Source organism: Amblyraja radiata, chromosome 23 (genome assembly GCF_010909765.2).
Source record: "Amblyraja radiata isolate CabotCenter1 chromosome 23, sAmbRad1.1.pri, whole genome shotgun sequence".
NCBI lineage: Eukaryota > Metazoa > Chordata > Chondrichthyes > Rajiformes > Rajidae > Amblyraja > Amblyraja radiata.
In genome coordinates this window covers 32,275,764-32,298,158 of record NC_045978.1, presented here as the reverse complement: position 1 = coordinate 32,298,158, position 22,395 = coordinate 32,275,764, and the positions used below count along the sequence as shown (strand labels likewise).

Genomic DNA, 22,395 nt, shown 5'->3' with positions numbered 1-22,395 from the left:
TTTCCGTTGTATAATTGTTAAGGAGCCACTATGTTGCTCTTGGACGAGTTAATTTCTTTTATCCCTTTTTCTGTTTGTTTCCAGGCAAATCTTTAAAGAGTTCACTGACATGCTAACCCAGGACCGATCACCCTTGGGCAATGCCCGCCCCGGCCCGATCCTGGAACCCGAAATCCAGAGCTGCCTGACCCACTTCAGTCTCATCACGCACGGCTTTGGGAGCCCTGCCATATGCGCTGCCATGTCCTCGCTGCAGAATTACCTGAACGAAGCAGTGAAGACCCTGGACAAAATGTACATGGCCAACAGCAGCGGCCAGAGCCCCCAGGAAAACCACAATAAAACCCTGGACAAAGATGAAAAGCACAGGAAGTGAGCGGCTGGCAATGAATCCGTGGACTTTACCCTTCCTCTCCCCTTCTTTGCATATGGGACTACATGAAATTCACCAAACCAGCAACAGCATTGATGGCCAGGGGCTGGATTGAACCTCCTTCTAATTGTGATTTGCAGGGTTGAAGATGTGCACTATGCCTACATGATCCACCATTTTATTCATGCTTCAAGAATCAAACCTATCTGGCGCTCTCATCATCATGGCTCCAACTGAGTATCTGGGCCGCTGCCCTCTTTTGCCGGGGTAACAGTCGATGAAACTGTCTAACTTGCATTGCCAAGGCTATCAGGGACTTGGACTGTTTGTTGAAATCTACAGCTACACGATATATTCTGCTCCAGACCCAACTCCCAAGGAAGGCTCCATCGCACTGCACCACAAGTGATGACACCAAACTTCTTCCATCCTGTGGTGTTCGCTTGGTGAGAGGGAGCTGGGAAGAGAAAGGGAGAAACTACTAGCCTATGATGAAGCAATATGTGGTTTCGTTTTATGTAACCTGTTGACTTGCACTGTACCTGGCATGGCTGTCTCCCAGTTATGTAGTTGTGCTGATGTTGTCCAGATAAAGATTAGCAGAGAGATTCCCAGCTCTGCTGATATCCTACATCAGGGAAATAGGGTGGAGGCCTTAAGGAAGATGAGAAGATAAATCTGACAGACAACACATGGAAGCTTGTAGTCACCAGATCGTCCAGTAATACCTATGGTCAGTAGCCCCCTTGTCTGTCTCTGAATCAGAAATTTGACACCCACACTTTGCTGGTTATCACCATATTAGACTGGATCACACTGAGTTGCAAACACACAGGGGCTCCATATCAGGCTTTAATTAGGCGGAAGCCTCTGTACAAAATTAAGCTGGTGGCAAGCAGAATCTTAAATAACCAGCACCCATTAGCAGTGGAGCCCAGCTGGTTGAACTTGCGCTTTGAGCAGTTTGATTCCAACTCTTAATAAATGCACAGATTGAATCTACATTCCACACAAAGGTCAAAAAGGAAGGTTTTGTTCTTTGGTGCTTTCTTGTCTCTTCTCCTTGCACACCACTGGGTTTGAACAAGCCCTTTGGACAACCTACTACTGGTCTTTATTCAGGGACTTACAACTTATCTGTGCCCTGGGCACAATCCAGACACCTGTCATTTTCAAACTTGGGCTGTAGAAAGAAACATTCACTCCATCTAATTACAAAGCCCTTTTATAGTTGGCCTTGGGGGGGGGGGGGGGGGGGGGAGGCCCTACAGAACAAACTAAAAACATTCATTGTTTTTAACAAAGTGTAATGATTTGAAATCTCTGCCCGAGCCAGAGTGGGGAGTCCATTGGCAGATGACACTGACATTGACTCATTTACTGTCACTCCTTCGAGCTCTGCTGCTAGGATCTTAAGGTGGGTTTGATCTTTTTTAATTAACTCTTGTTCCACAGGTGAGTGCAGGCATGGTTTTTTTTTTTTGGTTTTTTTTAAAAATCAGCATGTTTGAGAGAATTAATGGTAGGGAAGAGCAATAGTTGAGAGATTTGTGTGAGGCTTTAACCTGTTTACATAAACTGGTCAGGACAGTCTGGTTAATGCAGCCAAATGAGTCACAGAGTCCTATAGTGTGGAAACAGGCCCTTCCACCCAACTTGTCCATATCAGCCAACATGTCCCATCTACACTAGTCCCACCTGCCTGCATTTGGCCTATATCCCTCTAAAACTGTCCAATTCATGTACCTGTCTAAATGTTTCTTGAACGTTGTAATAGTACCTGCCTCAACTACCTCCTCCGGCAGCCCATTCCATATTCCCACCAGCCTTTGTGTGAAAAACTAACTGCGCAAACATATAATGTGTCTGCTATTGGCAATAGTTTCTGGGTTTTCCTGCCATTTTATAATGTGCTACTCATATTCATAAAAACTTCTGTTCAATCTACTGCTAAGTTTTAAATTCAGCCATTAAATCTGCAAAACCAAGCGATCTTACAGCAATGAACAGGAACGGCTGTGCAGCTCAACGTTGCTCGATGCCTAATGATCTTGGTTTTGGGAAGCAAGGTACACGCTCTCGCATCAGCTCTGAACAAAACTAACTAACCTGTGACCTTTCTGCGAAAAGTCTGTGGGCGAAACTCCCCTCGATCCTTGTCTTGACCCTGCCGAATGATTTTCCTCATCCTTGTCGTCGCCAATTGATCATTTATTGTCTGGAGGCTCCACTTGGTCCAGTTACAAATTTACTTGAAATTTAGGTTGCAATTCACCTTCCAGTCTTCAGTAGAGTTTCCTTCACAGGGTAAATAGGGTAAAAAGGGAACATTGTTCTGAATGTACATATTTATTTATGTGTAATTTAATGGGTAATGTAAATATGGTGCAACATTGAAATCTTTTTTTAAAAAAAAAGCTTGTTTACCTCCTGTATATAGGGTTAAGTCTTTCCATTTTCATATTATTATGGAGAAGTGTTTCCCTGGTAATGGGTAAGCTGAGATATAAATTCCTTTATCATTCCTGCATAATTACAACAGGAAGTAATGTAAAACAGGGTATTTAAATATGTCCAAGGTGCGGTGTGCCTGAAAGTGTGTTCTTCCTCAAGACTCGCCCAACTCTTTGGGAGGTGGGCGGAAAGCAATAATTATTCTCGGTGTGAGTTGTAAAGTACTTTCTTTCTATAAATCCAGTGGGACAGTTTTTCTTAAAACTCTTGTCAGTGAATTTTAAGCGAATGGATGTCTAGATGCAGTTTCTGAAATGTGGATTTAGTGTCTGTTCTGTAATATAATGTCAAATCAGAAAGAATAAAGATGATATTCTGAATTTAAAGCCGTCTCTGCAACATATCTGTTTTTTCCCTTCAGTAATGTGGTACTGAGAACTGGGTCAGTTCAAAGACAGGTGGGGTAGATCATGCGAGTGCTGGTTAGATTGCAGAGACTACGACTATCTGTATTGATGGATAGTGGTGAAATGGAAACTTAGTGGCTGCTCCAAAATTAAATCCCTGGGCTTTTGTGGTATTTTGCCTTCCAACCAGCCAAATTCCTGCATGAAAGCAATCTGGGTATGACGTGGTCTCGGAAGCTCCTGGTTTTGGGAAGGACATGTGTGCAACATGTTCCAACTTTTCCAAATGTTGCATCTATAACGCTGTTAACTTGCCTGCCTAGGTCACCTTGACCCCGAGTACTCTTACTGCCTGCTCAGCAGGGCTGGTTTAAAACTCAGAACACCAGGTAGGTGATTTTTAACCAGTTCCCATTTAAAATGGTAACCACTGTCAAAGGTAAATACAGGATCATCTTTGGTAGTGTGGAAAATGATGTTCTAACACCTTCTGTCTTCACCTATTATCCTCTAGATGAATCAATTAAGCCCCATTTCATTGACCTATATGCTTGTCAGTACACCCGGCAACAGCTAATCATTTGCAAACTGTTCTCGGGAATGTAACCGGCTCTGACTCAACTCCGAGACGTAATTGAAAGAGTCAATGACAAAGTCGTCAGTGACTGATTCATCTTCGCATGTCGAAACTTGAAAGTGTTGTGTGTGTGTGTAATAGAATGTGGTCACCATTGACAAGGCCCCATTGCATTTGGGGGGGTTGGCGAATTTACTCTAATGAATTTTGACCCAGTGTTGATGAAGCAATATATTTCAGTTCCAGTTAATAGTGTTCTGCTAGATGTTTATACTAAGCCATTTGGTGAATGTAACATTACAGAGTGTCTTGATACAAAGACACAATTTATAACATTCTGGACAGAAAATTAGCATTTCCAGTAATGTTTTGCATTATTTTCCAGATAAGGATTCTGCTTTTCCTACTCGCATCTTTGCACTGGCCATTTTGTTGTTTTATTTGTCTCATTACCACTCTCTTTCACCTTCAATGTCACCTCACATTTCATCGTTTCTGTTCTTCTCCCCACTTCAAAACCTCCCATTCATTTTCCACACCCTTTCTCTCCCTTTGCAACCTAAAAGCAATTTATTTCTTGATTTTCCCAGTGTTGGAAATATTTACCATTTCCTCTCCATGTGATGTGTTATTCCGCTTTTATCCTGTTGTTTCTAATTAACTTCTCACCTTTGACCTCTGCTTAGTCTTTTTTATAAGGGGACGTTTCCAAAGTTTAGAAGGTTGGCTAATTGATCTAATCAAGATGTTTTAAATGTACGCTTCAATATGCAGTAGATAATGGAAAAAATGTATTTCCTCTGATGCCAGAGGTTATAAAATGTTAAGAGCTGGGCCAATTGTGACATTTCACACAGCACTGTAAGAACACAGAATTTACCATCAGTGTGTGGTTCAATGGTGCGTTATTGTCACGTATGCAAAGTGCAAACGCACAGCAAATTATTTACTTTTACAGTTCAGTAGATTAACCCTCCCAATTATCACATTGTACAGAAATAGTCTACTGAGGCTGCATGCAAGAGGTGCCATGTCTACGCTCCAGTTGTTAAGAACGGTGCCTGATTCAGGCAAGCTCCAGGCAGCTACAGGGCCTCCAACCGTCGCCTTCCTCCTTCGACCAGCAACCGGTGTCCTCTCCTCGCCCGTCCTCCCTGGTTCCCTGGGGGAGCCACCCGCAGCCGACCTCGAGGGCACGTTAGGCTAGAGTCTGGTTCCCTCTCCTGTCCTACCGGCCTCTCTCCTCTCCCATCACGTTTGTCGTCGTTACCGACTCCATTCTCCCGTCACCTCCTGTTACTTGCCGCTCACTTGCTGCCAAGCACTTGTATGCCTCGTTTGCAGAATCAGTCCCTCAACCCATTGGGGAGAGCCTATGGAGTATAGATGCTATGGATGTAAACCTCATCAGGTAGTTGGGCCAGTAACAAGCCCCCACACACAAGTACACTGACTGACAATGTGGACTGCAGGCTGAACCACTCTCCCAGCTCACCCGGATGTACAAAAACTTTGATCTCTAAGGATTTTCAAAAAACAAACATTTGAAAGCCATTAAAAGTTGCTCAATGATTATATTTTTTAATCTTATAAACAAAAATGGTATTCAGCATTATCCAATGTAATCCTCATGTGCTGCCTGATTGTGAATTCCTCACTTGGCCACCACATATTTTCGAGTGGGAGTCATTGTATAAAAAATCACAAGCGGGAATGATGTCCAACCTTTGGTTTCCTCCTTCCTCTGGCCAGTTATGTTGTCTCTTGCCCTTCTGCCTGACATCTGCATAGGCCACTGAAGTGATTGAACTACATGAACTAAAGGGGAGATTTTTGTCTTTTGAATCCCCACGAGCCGATGACCCTGTTTAGTATTGATGTGGAATTCCCTCTGCTCCCACCCCTCCCATCCCTGCTCCAGTCCCCTCCATCCATAAGGTGACCAGATGGCATGGAAGCCGCTTAACTCTTCGGATGTAACTAATTTGCAAAGCTCAATGGGAGGCAAAGCCACAACCAGATCAGCAGGAAGCCTGGCCTTGTGGTTTAGGAGTGACCTCCTGTGCGGAAATGATATCACTCACTAAAAGTCTGGAAAGGCTGGGCCTCTTCCTCCAGAAGAATATGATGGGAGCTTTAGATGAGCTTATAAATAACTGCGAAATCAGACGTTAATAAGATACTTCTAACTGAAGGATAAATAAAATGAAGGACAGTAAATATGTGAGTTAAACTTTAATGAATTATGTTTTATGAAGTGGTGATTGGAATAGTAAACAGGCAACTGCACAGTGCAGTTAAATCCCAGGAATGTGATAGTGCAGGTTGTGGGTGTTTGGTGCTCTGAGCTGGCACAGTGGAGGCACAGCGGCACAGTGCAGATGGCAGTAGAGTTGCTGCCTTACAGTGCCAGAGACCTAGGTTCGATCCTGACTACGGGTGCTATCTCGATGGAGTTTCTACGTTCTCCCTGTGACAACATGGGTTTTCTCCGGGTGCTCCAGTTTCCTCCCACACTCCAAAGATGTGCAGGTTTGTAGGTTAATTGGCTTCTGTAAATTGTCCCTACTGTGTAGGATCGAACTAATGCATGGGGATCGTTGGTCGGCGTGGACACGGTAGGCCAAAGGGCCTGTTTTGCATGATGTACCTCTAAACTAAACTAAAGCCTCTGCAGTCACCTGATAATTTTCCCCATGGATCACTGATTCACCTAATGACTTGGATGTACAGGTAACAATTTCTAAGGTTTGCTGATGACACAATTTAGAGACATGAAATGTGAGGAGGTCTCAAGGAGTAAAGGACAGAGGTGGTGCATGAAATTTAATGTGAAGTGTAACATTTTTGCAGGACGAACAGGTGACAATATAAACTAGATTGCACAACTCTAAAAAAGGAGACACAGGAAACTGCAGATGCTGGAATCTTGAGCTAAACACAAGGTGCTGGAGCGACTCAGCAGGTCAAGCAGTACCTGGAAAGAATGGACTGTTGACATTTCACACTTTGGTCGAAAGTGGTTTCCGCGTAGTCAAACTTCTATGTACTGGCGATTATTTCAAAAAATTAAAAACCGGCCTAGACTAGGTTGCTGGTAGTGGAAAGTAAGACCTTTTTTTAACCCAGTTTTATTCCACCAGGGAGGTCTTACCTTCCACTACCTGCAACCTCCGGTAACCACCTTCAACTAGCATCGCAACCGGCTTCGACAAAAAAATTACCAATTTTTAAAACGGCAACCTATTTTTAGTCGAGGCCGGTTTTGAATTTTCTGAAATAATCGGCAGAACATAGAAGAAGCGGAAACCACCTTCGACCATTAGGGATCAAAACCTCTGGGAACCTAACGGAAACCTTGGGTGGGGTGCAAGGTCTCCAGAGGTTTCCGTTCTGGTTTCCTAAGTGGGACAGGGGCTTAACACCCCCCTCCACAGGGCACGTGTGATAGTGATAGGATTAGCAGCACTTGTTTGGATGGGTGCATCTCCAACGACACCAAAGTAGCTAATTAATATCAAAGATTAAGCTCAGCTTGGTTGGAAATCTTCTCTCCTTCCATCATAGATTCTCTGCTGCTGGAGCAAGTAAGTTAATGAAGGCAACATCAAAGATGTAGTCAATATCAACTTCAAGGCTTTTGTCATCTATTTCAACAATTTGGATGAGAATGATCAAGGCATAATTAGTAAGTTTGCTGATGGCAACAAAATAGGCGGTTTTGTAGAGTGTGCAGATACTTATCAGTGGGATCTTGATCAGTGGGCAAGTGGGCCGACGAATGGCAAATGGGGTTCAATTTAGATTAGTCGGGTGTTAAATTTTTGTAAGTCAAATCAGGACAGAACTTTCCCATTGAATGTAAGACCTTTGGGAATGTTGTAGAACAGAGGGATCTTGGAGTGATAGGTTGAGAGTTTTAGAAGGCTTGTTATGTTGGCCATCATCAATTAGGGAGTTGCGTGTAGAAGCTAGACTTTCTGTTACAGTTGTACACGATTTAGTGAGGCTGCAATCATCAAATTATCTCAAGGTGGGTTTACTGTCAGGTTCATAGGTACAATGAGGTACAGGTACAATGAAAACCTTGCTTGTAGCAGCATCACAACCCATGGCTAAAACAACACACAAAAACATAAATTCTGCAAGGCAGTGGAAAGTGCATCAAACAAGACATTAGTACAACACACCATTAGAAAAGACAATATCATGGTATTGTACGGGATGGTCTGTTGCTGAGATATGATTAAGGTTAGAAACATAGACATAGAAACATAGAAATTAGGTGCAGGAGAAGGCCATTCGGCCCTTCGAGCCTGCACCGCCATTCAAGCTGTGACCCCTTGTCCTGGACTTCCCCAACATCGGGAGCAATCATCCTGCATCTAGCCTGTCCAACCCCTTAAGAATTTTGTAAGTTTCTATAAGATCCCCTCTCAATCTCCTAAATTCTAGAGAGTATAAACCAAGTCTATCCAGTCTTTCTTAATAAGACAGTCCTGACATCCCAGGAATCAGTCTGGTGAACCTTCTCTGCACTCCCTCTATAGCAATAATGTCCTTCCTCAGATTTGGAGACCAAAACTGTACGCAATGCTCCAGGTGTGGTCTCACCAAGACCCTGTACAACTGCAGTAGAACCTCCCTGCTCCTATACTCAAATCCTTTTGCTATGAAAGCTAACATACCATTCGCTTTCTTCACTGCCTGCTGCACCTGCATGCCTACTTTCAATGACTGGTGTACCATGACACCCAGGTCTCGCTGCATCTCCCCTTTTCCTAGTCGGCCACCATTTAGATAATAGTCTGCTTTCCTGTTTTTGCCACCAAAATGGATAACCTCACATTTATCCACATTATACTGCATCTGCCAAACATTTGCCCACTCACCCAGCCTATCCAAGTCACCTTGCAGTCTCCTAGCATCCTCCTCACAGCTAACACTGCCCCCCAGCTTAGTGTCATCCGCAAACTTGGAGATATTGCCTTCAATTCCCTCATCCAGATCATTAATATATATTGTAAATAGCTGGGGTCCCAGCACTGAGCCTTGCGGTACCCCACTAGTCACTGCCTGCCATTGTGAAAAGGACCCGTTTACTCCTACTCTTTGCTTCCTGTTTGCCAGCCAGTTCTCTATCCACATCAATACTGAACCCCCAATGCCGTGTGCTTTAAGTTTGTATACTAATCTCTTATGTGGGACCTTGTCGAAAGCCTTCTGGAAGTCCAGATACACCACATCCACTGGTTCTCCCCTATCCACGCTACTAGTTACATCCTCGAAAAATTCTATAAGATTCATCAGACATGATTTACCTTTTGTAAATCCATGCTGACTTTGTCCAATGATTTCACCACTTTCCAAATGTGCTGCTATCCCATCTTTAATAACTGACTCTAGCAGTTTCCCCACTACCGATGTTAGACTAACTGGTCTGTAATTCCCCGTTTTCTCTCTCCCTCCCTTCTTAAAAAGTGGGGTTACGTTTGCTACCCGCCAATCCTCAGGAACTACTCCAGAATCTAAAGAGTTTTTAAAGATTATTACTAATGCATCCACTATTTCTGGAGCTACTTCCTTAAGTACTCTGGGATGCAGCCTATCTGGCCCTGGGGATTTATCGGCCTTTAATCCATTCAATTTACCCAACACCACTTCCCGGCTAACCTGGATTTCACTCAATTCCTCCAACTCCTTTGACCCGTGCTGGCAAGTTCAAGAACCTGGTCATGTGGGATTTCAGGTGTCTGCACCTCCTGCCCAATGGTAACAGCGAGAAGAGGGAATATCCCAGATGTTGGGCATCCTTGATGAGAGATGTCTCCTTCATGTAAATGCTGTCAATAGCAGAGAGGGCTGTGCCTGTGATGGGCTGTGCTGGATTCACTGATCTTTGCAGCCTTTTGCATTCTTGGGCATTGGAATTGCCATACCAGGCCATGATGCAACCTGTCGGGCAAGGTGCAGGCTATTGAGCTGGTGACTCGTGGCAGAGTTGTGTCACTTGATACTGAATCTGCTAGGGGAGGGAGGGTAAATGAGACACCCTTTTAATGGCACCATCATGTGGCCTGAAAATCATCTTGGTTGACAGAGTGCAAGTGTTGGGCGAAATGGTCGCCTGGTCTACGTTTGGTCTTGGGAGAGAAACTACATCAGGAGATCCAAATCAGTTGATGAGTTTGGAAGAGGTGCATGTGAACACCTGTCTCACCTGGAAGGGCTACTGGGGTCTCTGGATGGAGGTGAGAGAGGAAGTGGAAAGGTACAGGATAAAGAAGAGGCGATTGGCTGAGAAATTGAACGTTTCTGAAGTTGTGTAGAAGGTGCGAGGTGGCTCGCTTGTATTTCAGATGGGACTGGATGAGAAAGGGGACAAGATAGAATGGAGGTATTTGGAGATGAGTTATGTGGGGTAGAAGCAGGTAGAAACAATGGGTCTGCCAGGGTAGTCCTACTTGTGGACTTTGGCAAGGGGATAGAAGGCTGGTAGACAGCACCTCACATTCGCTTTGGTAGCTTAGCCCGATAATATGAAAATTAACTTCTCCAATTTCAATTAGTATCCTTACCTCCCCTCTCTCTTTCCCCTGCCCTCCCCCCCCCCACCCAGCTCATACTCATTTCTCACGCCGTTTCTCACCACTTCATTCAACCTGTTCTTCCCCTCGTTTGCACATTCATCTCCCATCCCCGGTTCCCATTTATCTTCCCCTTCCCCCCTGTGTGCGTGCAACCCTATCCCTCTCTCCAGCTTTGCATTTCACTCCTCTTCTTTCCATATCTGACACTCTTTTCTCTCCTTTTAACCTCTAGCCTTTGTCACTAACTGCACCCGTCTGCTGATTGCCCTCTCCCTCACTTGTATCCACCTGTCACTTGCCAGGCTTTGTCTCACTCCCACCATCCTTTTCCAACTTTCTCACCCCTACTCCAATCAGTCTGACGATGCCCGAAACATTGTCTATCCATGTCCTCAACGGGTGCTACCTGACCTGCTGAGTTCCACCAGCACTTTGTATTTTGCTCAAGATCTCAGCCTCTGAAGTCTCTTGTGTCTCTTAAAAATATGTGTTGTTTCTTCTGTATAAATGTGTACATTACATTTACAATCAAATGTAAATCAGATGTAAACAAATACTGTGCCAAGCACACGGTGCCAGCTTTATTTTTAACTAACATCTGTCTTTCTGACAATCCGCGTTGAACGGAAGTGCTGAATTCAGTGTCTAAGTGGAGTATCTTCAAGCTGTTTCCCTGGAGGCCAGTCAGAGGCAAAGATAGGATTCAAAGGCAATGCGGAGGTGGCTACCTTTGACAAACAAGTGAATGCCGTGGTAAAAGCTAGCTTCTTTCAGCTTTGGACGATAGCTAAAATAAAACAATTCCTCCACTTTGATGACCTCGAAAAGATCATCCACACATTTATCTCCTCCCGCCTAGATTACTGCAACTCTCTTTACACTGGCATCAGCCAATCTTCCCTGTCCCGCCTGCAACTGGTCCAAAACGCCGCAGCGAGACTCCTGACGAGCATCCGAAAAAGGGACCACATCACCCCGATCCTGGCCTCTCTCCACTGGCTCCATGTGCGGTTCCGTATACATTTCAAGACCCTCCTGTATGTCTACAAAGCCCTCAATGGGCTTGCCCCCTCCTACATTAAAAGTCTTCTCATCCACCACTCCACCTCCAGGTCCCTCAGATCGGCCGACTTGGGGCTGCTGAATATCCCGCGGTCTAGGCATAAGCTCAGGGGCGACTGCGCCTTTGCAGTTGCAGCTCCTAGACTGTGGAACAGCATCCCTCTTCCCATCAGAACTGCCCCCTCCATCGACTCCTTTAAGTCAAGACTAAAAGTATATCTATACTCCCAAGCCATTCCTGACGTTCACTGAGCGAGGGCTACATGTATATATGTATGTAGTTTGTTTGTTTATACTATTCTTATAACAAATGTAAAGCACTTTGGCCAACAAGAGTTGTTTTTTAAATGTGCTATATAAATAAATGTGACTTGACTTGCCCTTTAAACCATCTGAAGGGGTGGACAATTCCCCCCCCCCCACCTTCCAGCGGGTGGGCGACTAAACACACCCCTCTCCCAAATTCGCTGCTGCCCCTATCTCCAGGGAGGTCTATGTAACATCAGCTGAGTCCTTCCTTTCCGGGTGGAACTCATAGGGCCCGGCAGCATCTCTGCTGCAAATGGAGAGACAATGGCTCGGAACTCTTCAAATTGATGGAGGGGAGGGAGGGGAAAGCTGGAAACTAGGGATGGAGATGGAGCAGAGCCTGGCAAGATGGGTGGTTAACGGAGGGGGAGGGGGAGGGGGGTGTTGCTGATCGGCAGAGGGCAAAGAAAGTGACAAAGGCTGAAGGCGAAAAGGAAACAAAAGAGTGTCAGTTGAGAAGACAAGAGGAGGGAAGAATTGGAAGAGGGATAAAAGGGAACTGCGGGACTCAGAAGGGGAAAAGTGCAGGGTGACTGGAGTGTTGGGAGACATGTGTGTGCATCAGGGTGGGGGGGGGGTCAGGGGAAAGAGAAGGGTTTAAGGGTGATGTCGGAATTGGAGGATTCAACGTTCATACCTGTTGGGTTGTAGGCTACTTAAGCAGGATATGAAGTACTGCTCTTCCAGTTTGCGTGTGCCTTCACTGGTAATGGTGGAAGCAAGGTCTGAAAGGTTGGTATGAGAATGGAAAGTGGCATTAAAATGGTTAGCAACCTGGAGCGTCAGCAGGCCTTGGCTGACAGAGCGTGTGTTGGACGAAATGGTCGCCTAGTCTACGCTTGATCTTGGGAGACTACATCAGGAGAACCTGTGTTCTCTGACCCCCCCCCCCCCCCCCCCATTCACATCCCCCCTCCTTCACCCCTTTTCTATCCCTGTCAGCTATGCAGGAAGCATTTAATGAGTCGGAAGCAACTGCAGATGCTGGTTTACACCGAAGACAGGCACAAAATGCTGGAGTAACTCAAAGGCTCAGGCCGCGTCTCTGGAGAAAAGGAATAGGTGACCTTTCGGGTCGAGACCCTCCTTTAGAGTGAGAATCCAGGGAGAGGGAAATGAGATGTATGAAAAGATTCAGGCATTTGATGAGCATTGCCTTATGGGGCTGTGAAGGCTTTCCTGATGATTGTCCCTGTATTTTTCCCTCTCAGGCAAAGCCTAATGCAGGCTGGCAGTTTGATGGGCTGCAGGCGTGTGCCATATGTTAACACAAGGTGTGAGAGCAGAGCAGATACCCTGCTGAGGCAGTAAAAGCAGATGTCGCCTCTCTCTGTTACCTCATTATTATGAGCGTTTGAGGCTTGCGCCATTAAATAAATTGATTTGCAGTCTCATCTCTCTGTGTCCCTGTCTTCTGGAGCTGCCTCTTTGAAAACGCCAGTTTCACATACTGTGGCGATAATCATATCTGAACATGAGAATCGCAACATCTCTCTGGTGAGAGGTTTGGCTGTCAAACCGGTATTGTTGGACAATGGAACTGAAAGCATGGGAGGGGAGTAAAATTGATCGCCTGGGACACGATGTCTGTGACGTACATGATGTCAAGATAAACCTATCTCAGCTGCTTGCACATGATCCATGTCCCTCCATTCTCTACATCTCCACATGTCTATCTAAAAGTCTTAAATGCTCTACAATCACTCCTGGCAACGTGTTCCAGGCACTCACTATGTACAATACAATACAATACAATACAATACCTTTTATTTATCATTTGAACCTCACATGAGGTTCAAACGAAATTTGGTTTCTGCAGCCATACAAAAAAAGAACCAAGACACACACCAACACAATTCAATTCACATAAACATCCATCACAGTGAGTCTCCTCCTCACTGTGATGGAAGGCAAAACTTGTCTCTCCCCTGCTCTCCATCCCCCTCCCGAAGTCGAGGTCAAAGCCCCCGGCGGGCGCTAGCAAGTCCGCGGCCACTCAAAGCCACGCCGGGCGATGTAGGGCCCTGCCCCGGGTCTTGATGTTGGAGCCCCCGGCGGGCGCTAGCAAGTCCGCGGCAATTTACAGCCACGCCAGGCGTTGTAAGGCCCCGCTCCAGGTCACTCTCAACCCCGCAATTCGGGCGGGAGAAGTCGCCGTTGCCGGTGCCCCGTAAAACGGTCTCCCACCGGGGACCCGCGGGCTCCCGGTGTCACCATCCACCGGAGTCGGGTCGCAGCAGCTCGCCGCCGCAGCTCTCCACGCTCCGAAGCTGGCTAGCTCCACGGAGGTAGGTCCACAGCTCCACAGCTCCACGGCTCCACAGCTCCACAGCTCCACGGAGGTAGGTCCGTAGGTCCACAGCTCCACAGCTCCACAGGCTCCGTTACTTCAGCCCCCAGGTCGCTCCGGTCCGAGGCCGCTCCACGGCACTAGGCCCCAACGGCAACGGAGATCCGACAGGGAAAAGGTCGGGTCTCCATGCAGGGAAGAGATTTAAAAAAGTTTCCCCCACCCACCCCCCACACATACACATTTAAAAACCCGCTACAAACTAAACCCTCAACAGGACAAAAAAATTAAAAAATACACAGACAGACTGCAGAGGCCGCTGCGACGTCGGTAACGAACTTGCCCTGCACATCCCCTTTAAACTTTGCCCTCTAGTCTTTGACATTTCCACCCTGGAAAAATGGTTCTGGCAATCTACCGTTTCGACTGTCTTCCAGAAGGAGAAACAGAAAACCTTCCAAGAATAGTGCGTTTCCACTCAACATAGAAAGAGCATTTGGCCCGTCGAATCCATGCTTGCTCACAGAGCAAGCCCATTCCCCACTTACTTTCCTTGTAACCTATTCTCCTCGCGTTCCCATCAACTCCTTCAGATTGTAGCACTCGCCTGCACACAGGGACAATTTACAGTGATCACTTAACCAACCAAGCCTCGTGTCTTTCAGATGCGGGAGGAAACCCGAGCACTCAGGAGAAACCCATGGAATCACAGGGAGAAGGTACAAACTCCACACAGATTGCGCCTGAAGTCAGGATTGAACCAGGGTCACTGGAGTTGTGAGGCAAGGCACCATCTTCCACTATACTGGAGGAGGCTATAAGCTGAAAGTAAATCAGGAGCTCAAATAAGTGTCATTAGTGAGGGTGAAATGTAATGTCCTCAGGTCCTGATGACCCACAGCCCAAGTTTCAATAGAAACAGTTATGGAGATCCCTCACAAGAGTTTATTAAATAAAATTTGAGATACAGCATCGGTAGTGATAGATATTATTTTTCGGGTGTCACAGGGTTCAGTGCTGGGGTTCCAACAGTTCACAGTTTATTGCACCACATGGTAAGTGCTGGTGATACAAAGTTAGACAAAAGTGGGGGCTGTGTGGACGATGCAGAGAATTCGATTGAATGGACCAGAATAATGAAATCCTTGCAAGCTCCACATTAAATGCAACAACACAACAATACAACCCAACAAATTAATTAACAATAGTTATCAATTATTCAAGTTAAACCAGACTATGGCAGTGCATGCCAAAATCTGCGTACAGAGATGGATGCAACAGACATCTACAAAGAGCACACCAAACGTGCACTTACTCTGATCAGCACCAGATACTAAAACAATTGCCCTTAATCTCAATAACTACTAATGCACTGAGAAAATACATGACAGAAGAACTGAGAAGCTCATTATCCTTGCACAGACTTCACAAAGGGAAAACACACCATCTGCCTTCAATTTTGCTTGCTGTATCTTGCACCCCTCATGAACTGGCACACCCAGATCCCACCTACACCAACAATCGCCAGCTCCTTGCCAGTTCGACAAGATTACTATTTTTCCCATTGCAGTACCTTGAGTCACCTTTTCGCACATTATGTCCATTTTCAGATATATCATTGTCTTTGTTATTTATCCTTCCCATCTAAGTTTAATTGATCAATATACTTGGATACATCACACTGACTTTTTATCTCGGCCAATAATATAACATGTCAGTAGCCAAGAGTCCAGGACTAATTACATGACACAGGCTCAGTAACATTCTGCCACTCGGAAAACCAACAATTCATTCCTACTGCCGTTGCTTCCTGCTGCCAACATCATTTTCTCACTGCTAAAGCCAACATCATTTCTTGCCAAGATTATGAATACTCTGGAATTCTGTGGAATATTGAGTTTTCATTGGAACGTACATTTGTTAAAAATTATGAAATGATTGCCATGGTTTATTTATAGGAAAACCTTTAAACCTAATTTGCCAATCTATTTGGTCAGTATACCTACTCCTCATGTGTAGGAAGGAACTGCTGGTTTTTAACCGAAGATAGACACAAAATGCTGGAGTAACTCAGCGGGACAGGCAGCATCTCTGGAGAGAAGGAATGGGTGATGTTTCAATCTGAAGAAAGGTCTCGACCCGAAACGTCACCTACTCCTCGTGTTGGTTTTATTTGGCAGAAAACAATTCAGAAATGCGGGAAGATCTGAGCTATTTAAGCAACATTTGTGGAGACAGATACTAATCAATGTCCTGGGTCAAAGGTTGACTGAATTCTATTTTTGTTTCAGATTTTGTTTCCAGCAAATGCTGTTTTATTTGTTTTCCTGTTTTAATTTGCAGTATCTGACTGCTCCGTGTCTCTCTTAAGCTGCAGACAAAATTCTATCAATGTGACCACTTGTGAAATCATCAATTAACCCTAGTTCATGTCACGAACTAAAGTCTAAGATAATTTGTTTTATAATTTAGTTTAGTTTTAGTTTAGAGATATAGTGCGGAAACAGGCTCTTCGGCCCACCGAGACCAACCAGCGATCTCCACACATTAACATTACCCGACACACACTAGGGACAATTCACACTTATACCAAGCCAATTAACCTACAAACCTGCACATCTTTGGAGTGTGGGAGGGAACCGAAGATCTCGGAAAAAACCTGCATGGACACGGGGAGAACGTACAAACTCCGTACAGACAGCACCCTTGGTCGGGATCAAACCAGGGTCTCTGGCGCTGCAAGCGCTGTAAAGCAGCAACTGTACCACTGCACCACCATGCATCCTAATCAGGATTCCATGATGATCTATTGCTGCCTGACCTGCTGAGTGTTCCCAGTGTTTTTATTTTTGATGCAGATTTCCAACCTCCACAGTTTTTGCTTCCATCCCAACAACTGTTGCTTTCTGTCCTAGCGTGCCATCAACTCCATGGCTTCTGGCATATAGCTTCCAAATTGCAACACCAAAGTATATAATGGAGAAATGCCACTCCTCAAATTAGCATGGATTTATGACGTTTTAATTTGTTTCAAATTATATTCCGTGGGAAGATCATCAGAAAGTAAAATAAGTCAATTAAAGCTAAGTATTTCTAAATGTTATGTTTAATATACATTGGTTGGTTAGAATGAAGGGCCATTTGTTTATACGGCAGGTGATCATATCTTTCTTAAGAAAACATAACACGCCATGACACCTTAATATCACAGTCAAATTACATCTATACCAGTCAATTCACCTTGTCCGAGCGAACTCAGTCTCACCATCTCAGCCTTCACTCAAGGATGGCATTTTCCAGTTTTGTGTCAAAGGTGATTGTTTCAACTTTCCAACTTCATCATGATCCCTGTGCTCCACTGTAACATCATCATGCACTGTGGGACGGTGGTGGCAAATGGATGTTATGACATTTATCAACAATCACGCACCAAATCCAGTCTTGTGTTCAACTGAAATAGCAGAAGAGAGAGTTGGCTATGTCATATCATGGGCAGGCATTTTATAATACAGGTAGAATAACTCTTGTGGTCTCTGCTCACAGCTTTATCAATGGGCTTCATTCTGCTGATGGCTAACAGCCAGTTCTTTAGTGTAACCCAGATGTATGGAATACGGTGGTGGTACCAGACCTGGGTACTTCTGCCCTCTTGCTCTATCCGTGGACTATCACTGAGTCCATTGGTTTTCGGTGAAACCCTTGAGTTGAGGAGCAAGATGCACTTCCTATCTGGCTCTTTAGCTTTATTCACCCCATTCAGGTGGATGGGTCACCGAACATCACTAAACCGAAAGGTGAAGGCAAATTATTTGTTTTTGTTATTTACTTTAACCTATGTTTAACATTAATTATTTTTAAAGTATTTATTAATATTTTTTCATCTCCTAATTATTCAAATGTTTTCCATTCTTAATGGTCTCTGATCACCAGAGACGTTGATACAGTGAAAAGGCAGCATTCTGTAGTTTTTGGCAAGACATGTATTGGATGGTCAGCTATGTCCTTTGTTTGGGAAAGGATTAGAGTTGAGAAATCAGAGACCCAGCATGAAAACAGGCCTTTAGGTGCAGAGTCCACGCATTGATCACCCCCTTTCATAATAGTTCTATGATGCCTCCACTTACTTATTTACTCCCTACACACAAGGAACAAGTTACCTAGGCCAATTGACCTACAAATCTGCACTTCTTTGCGATGGGGAAGGAAACCAGAGCACCCAGAGGAAATGCATGCAGTCACAGTGACAAATTCACACCGCCATCGTTGGTGGTCAGGGTCAAACTCAGGTATGAGTGCCGCCCTATATTGACAGATTGGAAATTTTTAATCAATATGAAATAAGTAAGAAATTCGTGATGTGATATTTCAAACATTCAATGGCTGATCTTGAATCAAAATCAAGTCGTCGCTTTTCAGATGCACATTCTAAAGCCTGCGCCAAGAAATAAAATGAATAATGAATTCAAGGGCCACTTTGGAAATGCAACCAGATTTAAGGAGATGGAAAAAAAGTTAATGGATCGATGGATTTGAGCTCAACTTTCCCAGAGGTGCAGTTGATCTTCATCAGGCGATGTACTTGCTTTAGCAGAAGCGGTGGGTGCAGCCAGGGTATTCGAGATAACAGGTAGGCTGATGAAAATGTCAAACCCTCAGGCATCCTGTCTCCTGGGACGGGATGAGGGTCGATGCTGATGGTCAACAGGAACTAAAGAATACAAGCCAGAATAACAGGGCATGTGGATGCTAAAGTGGATAACATAGAGCTAGTGTGGATGATGACATGAGCTCGCAGGCACAGATTATGTGGCAAGCTCAAGCCATGGTATCAAGTCCTCAAGGGCAAGAAAGGCTGCAGCTGACAAATGCACCATTAAGGAGAACCTACCATAAGTGATAAATGCATCATGAACCAGATGGAGCAAAGCCAAGCTCAGAAACAGTTGCCAGCCAATGTAGAGATAAAAACACCAAATGCCAAGGGAGAACTTACTTGAGCTATGCCAAACCATAAAATCTTTCATTCCTCACATTCAGAACGTGGATAACCTGTGAGAATAAATTAAAGTGATGGTTCACTACCAAAGGCCATGATCTCATGATGTGAGTTTCAAGAAACTCACAAGGCGGCACGGCGGAGCAGCGGTAGAGTTGCTACCTTACAGCGCCGGAGACCTAGGTTCGATCCTGCCTATAGGTGCTGCCTGTGCGGAGTTCGTACATTCTCCCTGTGACCACGTGAGTTTTCTCCAGTTGCTCTTGTTTTTTGCTCCCAACACTACAAGGATATACAGGTTTGTAGGTTAATTGGCTTTGGTAAAGATTGCAAATTGTCTCCCGTATGTAGGATAGTGCATGTGTATTTGGGGATCGATCGCTGGTCGGTGCAGACTCAGTGGGCCGAAGGGCCTGTTTCTATTCTGCATCTCTAAATAAGAAAACAGAGGCGGTAAAGGTTGAGCAGTCATAGCCAGTAGCAGGATTTTACTGGACAATCAGTGATGATATTTAACTGGAAATTAGCTTTCGAGCAGTTGGATCGAGATCTTTAGATCCAAAGAATGCAAGGAGCGATATTTCAAAAGACCATATGGGACCGTTGAAGTGTAAGGTGAGAGTTAGATTAACTGAGTCCTGGATTGATGTTTAAAGAGAGAAGAGTAGCAATATGTCAGTATTACAGAGGATCACATAAAAGTCAGAGCTAATGGAACAGAAAACATCAAGAGTCACAACAGTGGAACTGTAACGACTACAGTAACAGGAATAACTAACCATAACCTTATCAAAACAAGGCACCAACACCTCACAGACGGAAATGACCACAGTCAAATTAACAAAATGGAAAGGTAATATTTCATCGTATTGGATATTTCAGAGTAGAATTTTGGTGGTGAATGTGATAAAGATAAAATAAATAATTGAGGTAAAATATGTTAAAAGAATGGAAATAAAAGAGAGCAAAGGGGATTTTATCAATTGTAAAAATAAATAAATAGACAATTGTAATAATAAGCATACCACTTTATCTTTGTATCACATCACACGTTGGGTCGTTACACTACACCGAATGAGTGCACATTATATCATTTATCAGAGCACATGGTCGGAGCTGGATAGTTAAACAAGTTTTGAACACCTTTGTCTGGAATTCTAATTAATAGTTCCCTGGAACACAAACAAGATGTAACGCATTGAATCAAGAGTGGACTCGCCAGCACCTCAAAGCATTCCAACATTCACTTAGAACATGATCGATCTAATCCACAGCATTAAATTGTGAGCTCATGTCATTTTCCTGTATTTTGTGCAAAATTGAAACAGAATTTGAAACAAGCTGGTTTCCAAGCAACTGCCAATAAATGTGAATAACGTGGATCCTTAATTAAAAGTGCAGGAGTGTCTGATTGTCCTAAGGGTCCTTTCAACTGTACGATAGAATTGTATCCTATACTTACACCTGGGAGGGCAGCAGACACTAAAGTATTTCAGGGTGAAAGACTGTTCTCAGCTTTCTCCCCCTACTCTGAAGAAGGGACCAGACCCAAAATATCACCTGTCCATGTTCTCCAAATCTGCTGCCTGACCCGCTTACTCCAGCACATTGTGCCCTTTTTTTTTGGCAAATCAGCAACTGCAGTTCCTTATGTCTACAACACTCTGTTCACATACTCCATCCTCTTCACTGGATGCTCAATAGCTCCCCTGGGTTGGCTGACCACTTGTTAGAGTTTGACTTCAGAGAGAAATATAGAAAAATATCGAGAACGTTCATAATACCTACATCTGTCTCTAAATCATCTCACCCTGTCTGGGTTTGTGCTGGGACCCTTGGATAGCAGAAGTGTTAAGATTTGGGCACAGTTCTGCTTTGCTCTATTGGAGATGATAGTGTATTAGGTCAGGAGAGATGATTGGAAAGGCCCATCCATTTTCTTTTAAAAATTTAAAAGATGTTACAGATTCCATGGAGAACAGGTCCAAAGTTAATCTGGTAGAAAGGAACTGCAAATGCTGGTAAATACCAAGTACAGACAAAAAGTGCTGGAGTAACTCAGCGGGTCAGGCAGCATTTCTGGAGAAAAAGGATGGGTGATGTTTCAGAGTCAGAATCGGACTGAGTTCTTCAGTATGAAGTAGGGTCCCGACCCGAAATGTCACCCATCCTTTCTCTCCAGAGATGCTGCCTGACTCGCTGAGTTACTCCAGCATTTTGTGCCTATCTTCGGTTAAAAACCAGCATCTGCAGTTCCTTCCTACACAAGATTGTAATCATGTATAGTCTTTCCGCTGAGTGGATAGCACGCAACAAAATAGCGTTTCACTGGACCTTGGTACACGTGACAATAAAGTAAGCGAAACTAAACAAAAGATATATCGACTTTTAAACAAGTAAAAAAACTGCCATTTAATTTCAAAGGGATGTTGCATCAGTCCACATTCTGTGAAATACACGAAATATACGATCAAGAATGAAAAGCAAATTTAGTAAGCAAAGCGCAGTCAGACAGTGTTTAAAACTATTCATAATATTTCCCAAGGAGCGCACTCATTGAAAGCAAATGGAGTGTGGTACAGCAGTGCAATTTCTCTCAATTGTGGGTGTCCTTGCATTCAATAGAAGTGGATCGGATGAATTCATGGCTATCAGCTCATTACCAAGAATTGGTTCTGTGTACGCAGCATGAATCATGGCTAAACATGGCAGGTTGCAACAATACCCAGAGTTTGCAGAAGCATTGCATCACATTCCTACAAACACCAACTGAAGCAGGAGGATCTGGTCCAGAAAGTTGCTCAATGCTGGTCGGGGGACACGGATGACATCTTATGCGACTGCTTTGAGTCCGTAGACTGGTCCATATTCAGGGATTCTGCAGCCAACCTGAATGAGAACGCCACTCCCGTGACTGACTTCATCAGCCAGTGCGGAGAGGTGTGCTGAAGAAGACAATCCGAGCGCTCCCTCAGGAAAAACCATGAATGAACCATGAGGTACACTCACAGGTGGAGGCCAGGCCCGCTACATACGTCAAACAATCCCAAGCAGTACAAGAAAGCTCACTATGATCTTTGCAAAGCCATCAAGAATGCAAATAGATAATACAGGGTCAAACTTGAGTCCCAGTATAATCATTCAGCCACTTGCAGTCTTTGGCAAGGCCTGAATACTATAATAGGCTGCAAAGTGAATTCAGGCAACATCGCCGGTGATAGTGAGGCTCTACCTGATAAACCTAATGCATTCTATGATCACTTTCAGCAGAAGGCCAATGGTGGATGATATCCGTTCCGTCAGACTCAAATGGGTCTTTTTCTAAGGTCACTGTTGC

The 22,395-nt window shown here is 44.5% G+C and overlaps 1 protein-coding gene across 3 annotated transcripts in view; it reads left to right on the top strand.

Moving 5' to 3' along the window:
* tfap2c (transcription factor AP-2 gamma) overlaps positions 1-3,213 on the top strand; it is a 63,942-nt gene extending 60,729 nt beyond the window's left edge. For all 3 annotated transcript variants that reach the window (XM_033041982.1, XM_033041980.1, XM_033041981.1), the window contains exon 7: positions 85-3,213. In XM_033041982.1, the coding sequence (XP_032897873.1) occupies positions 85-376 (292 nt within the window). In that variant the 3' untranslated portion in view covers positions 377-3,213. The remainder of the gene's footprint in view (positions 1-84) is intronic.
* The last annotated feature ends 19,182 nt before the right edge of the window (positions 3,214-22,395 follow it).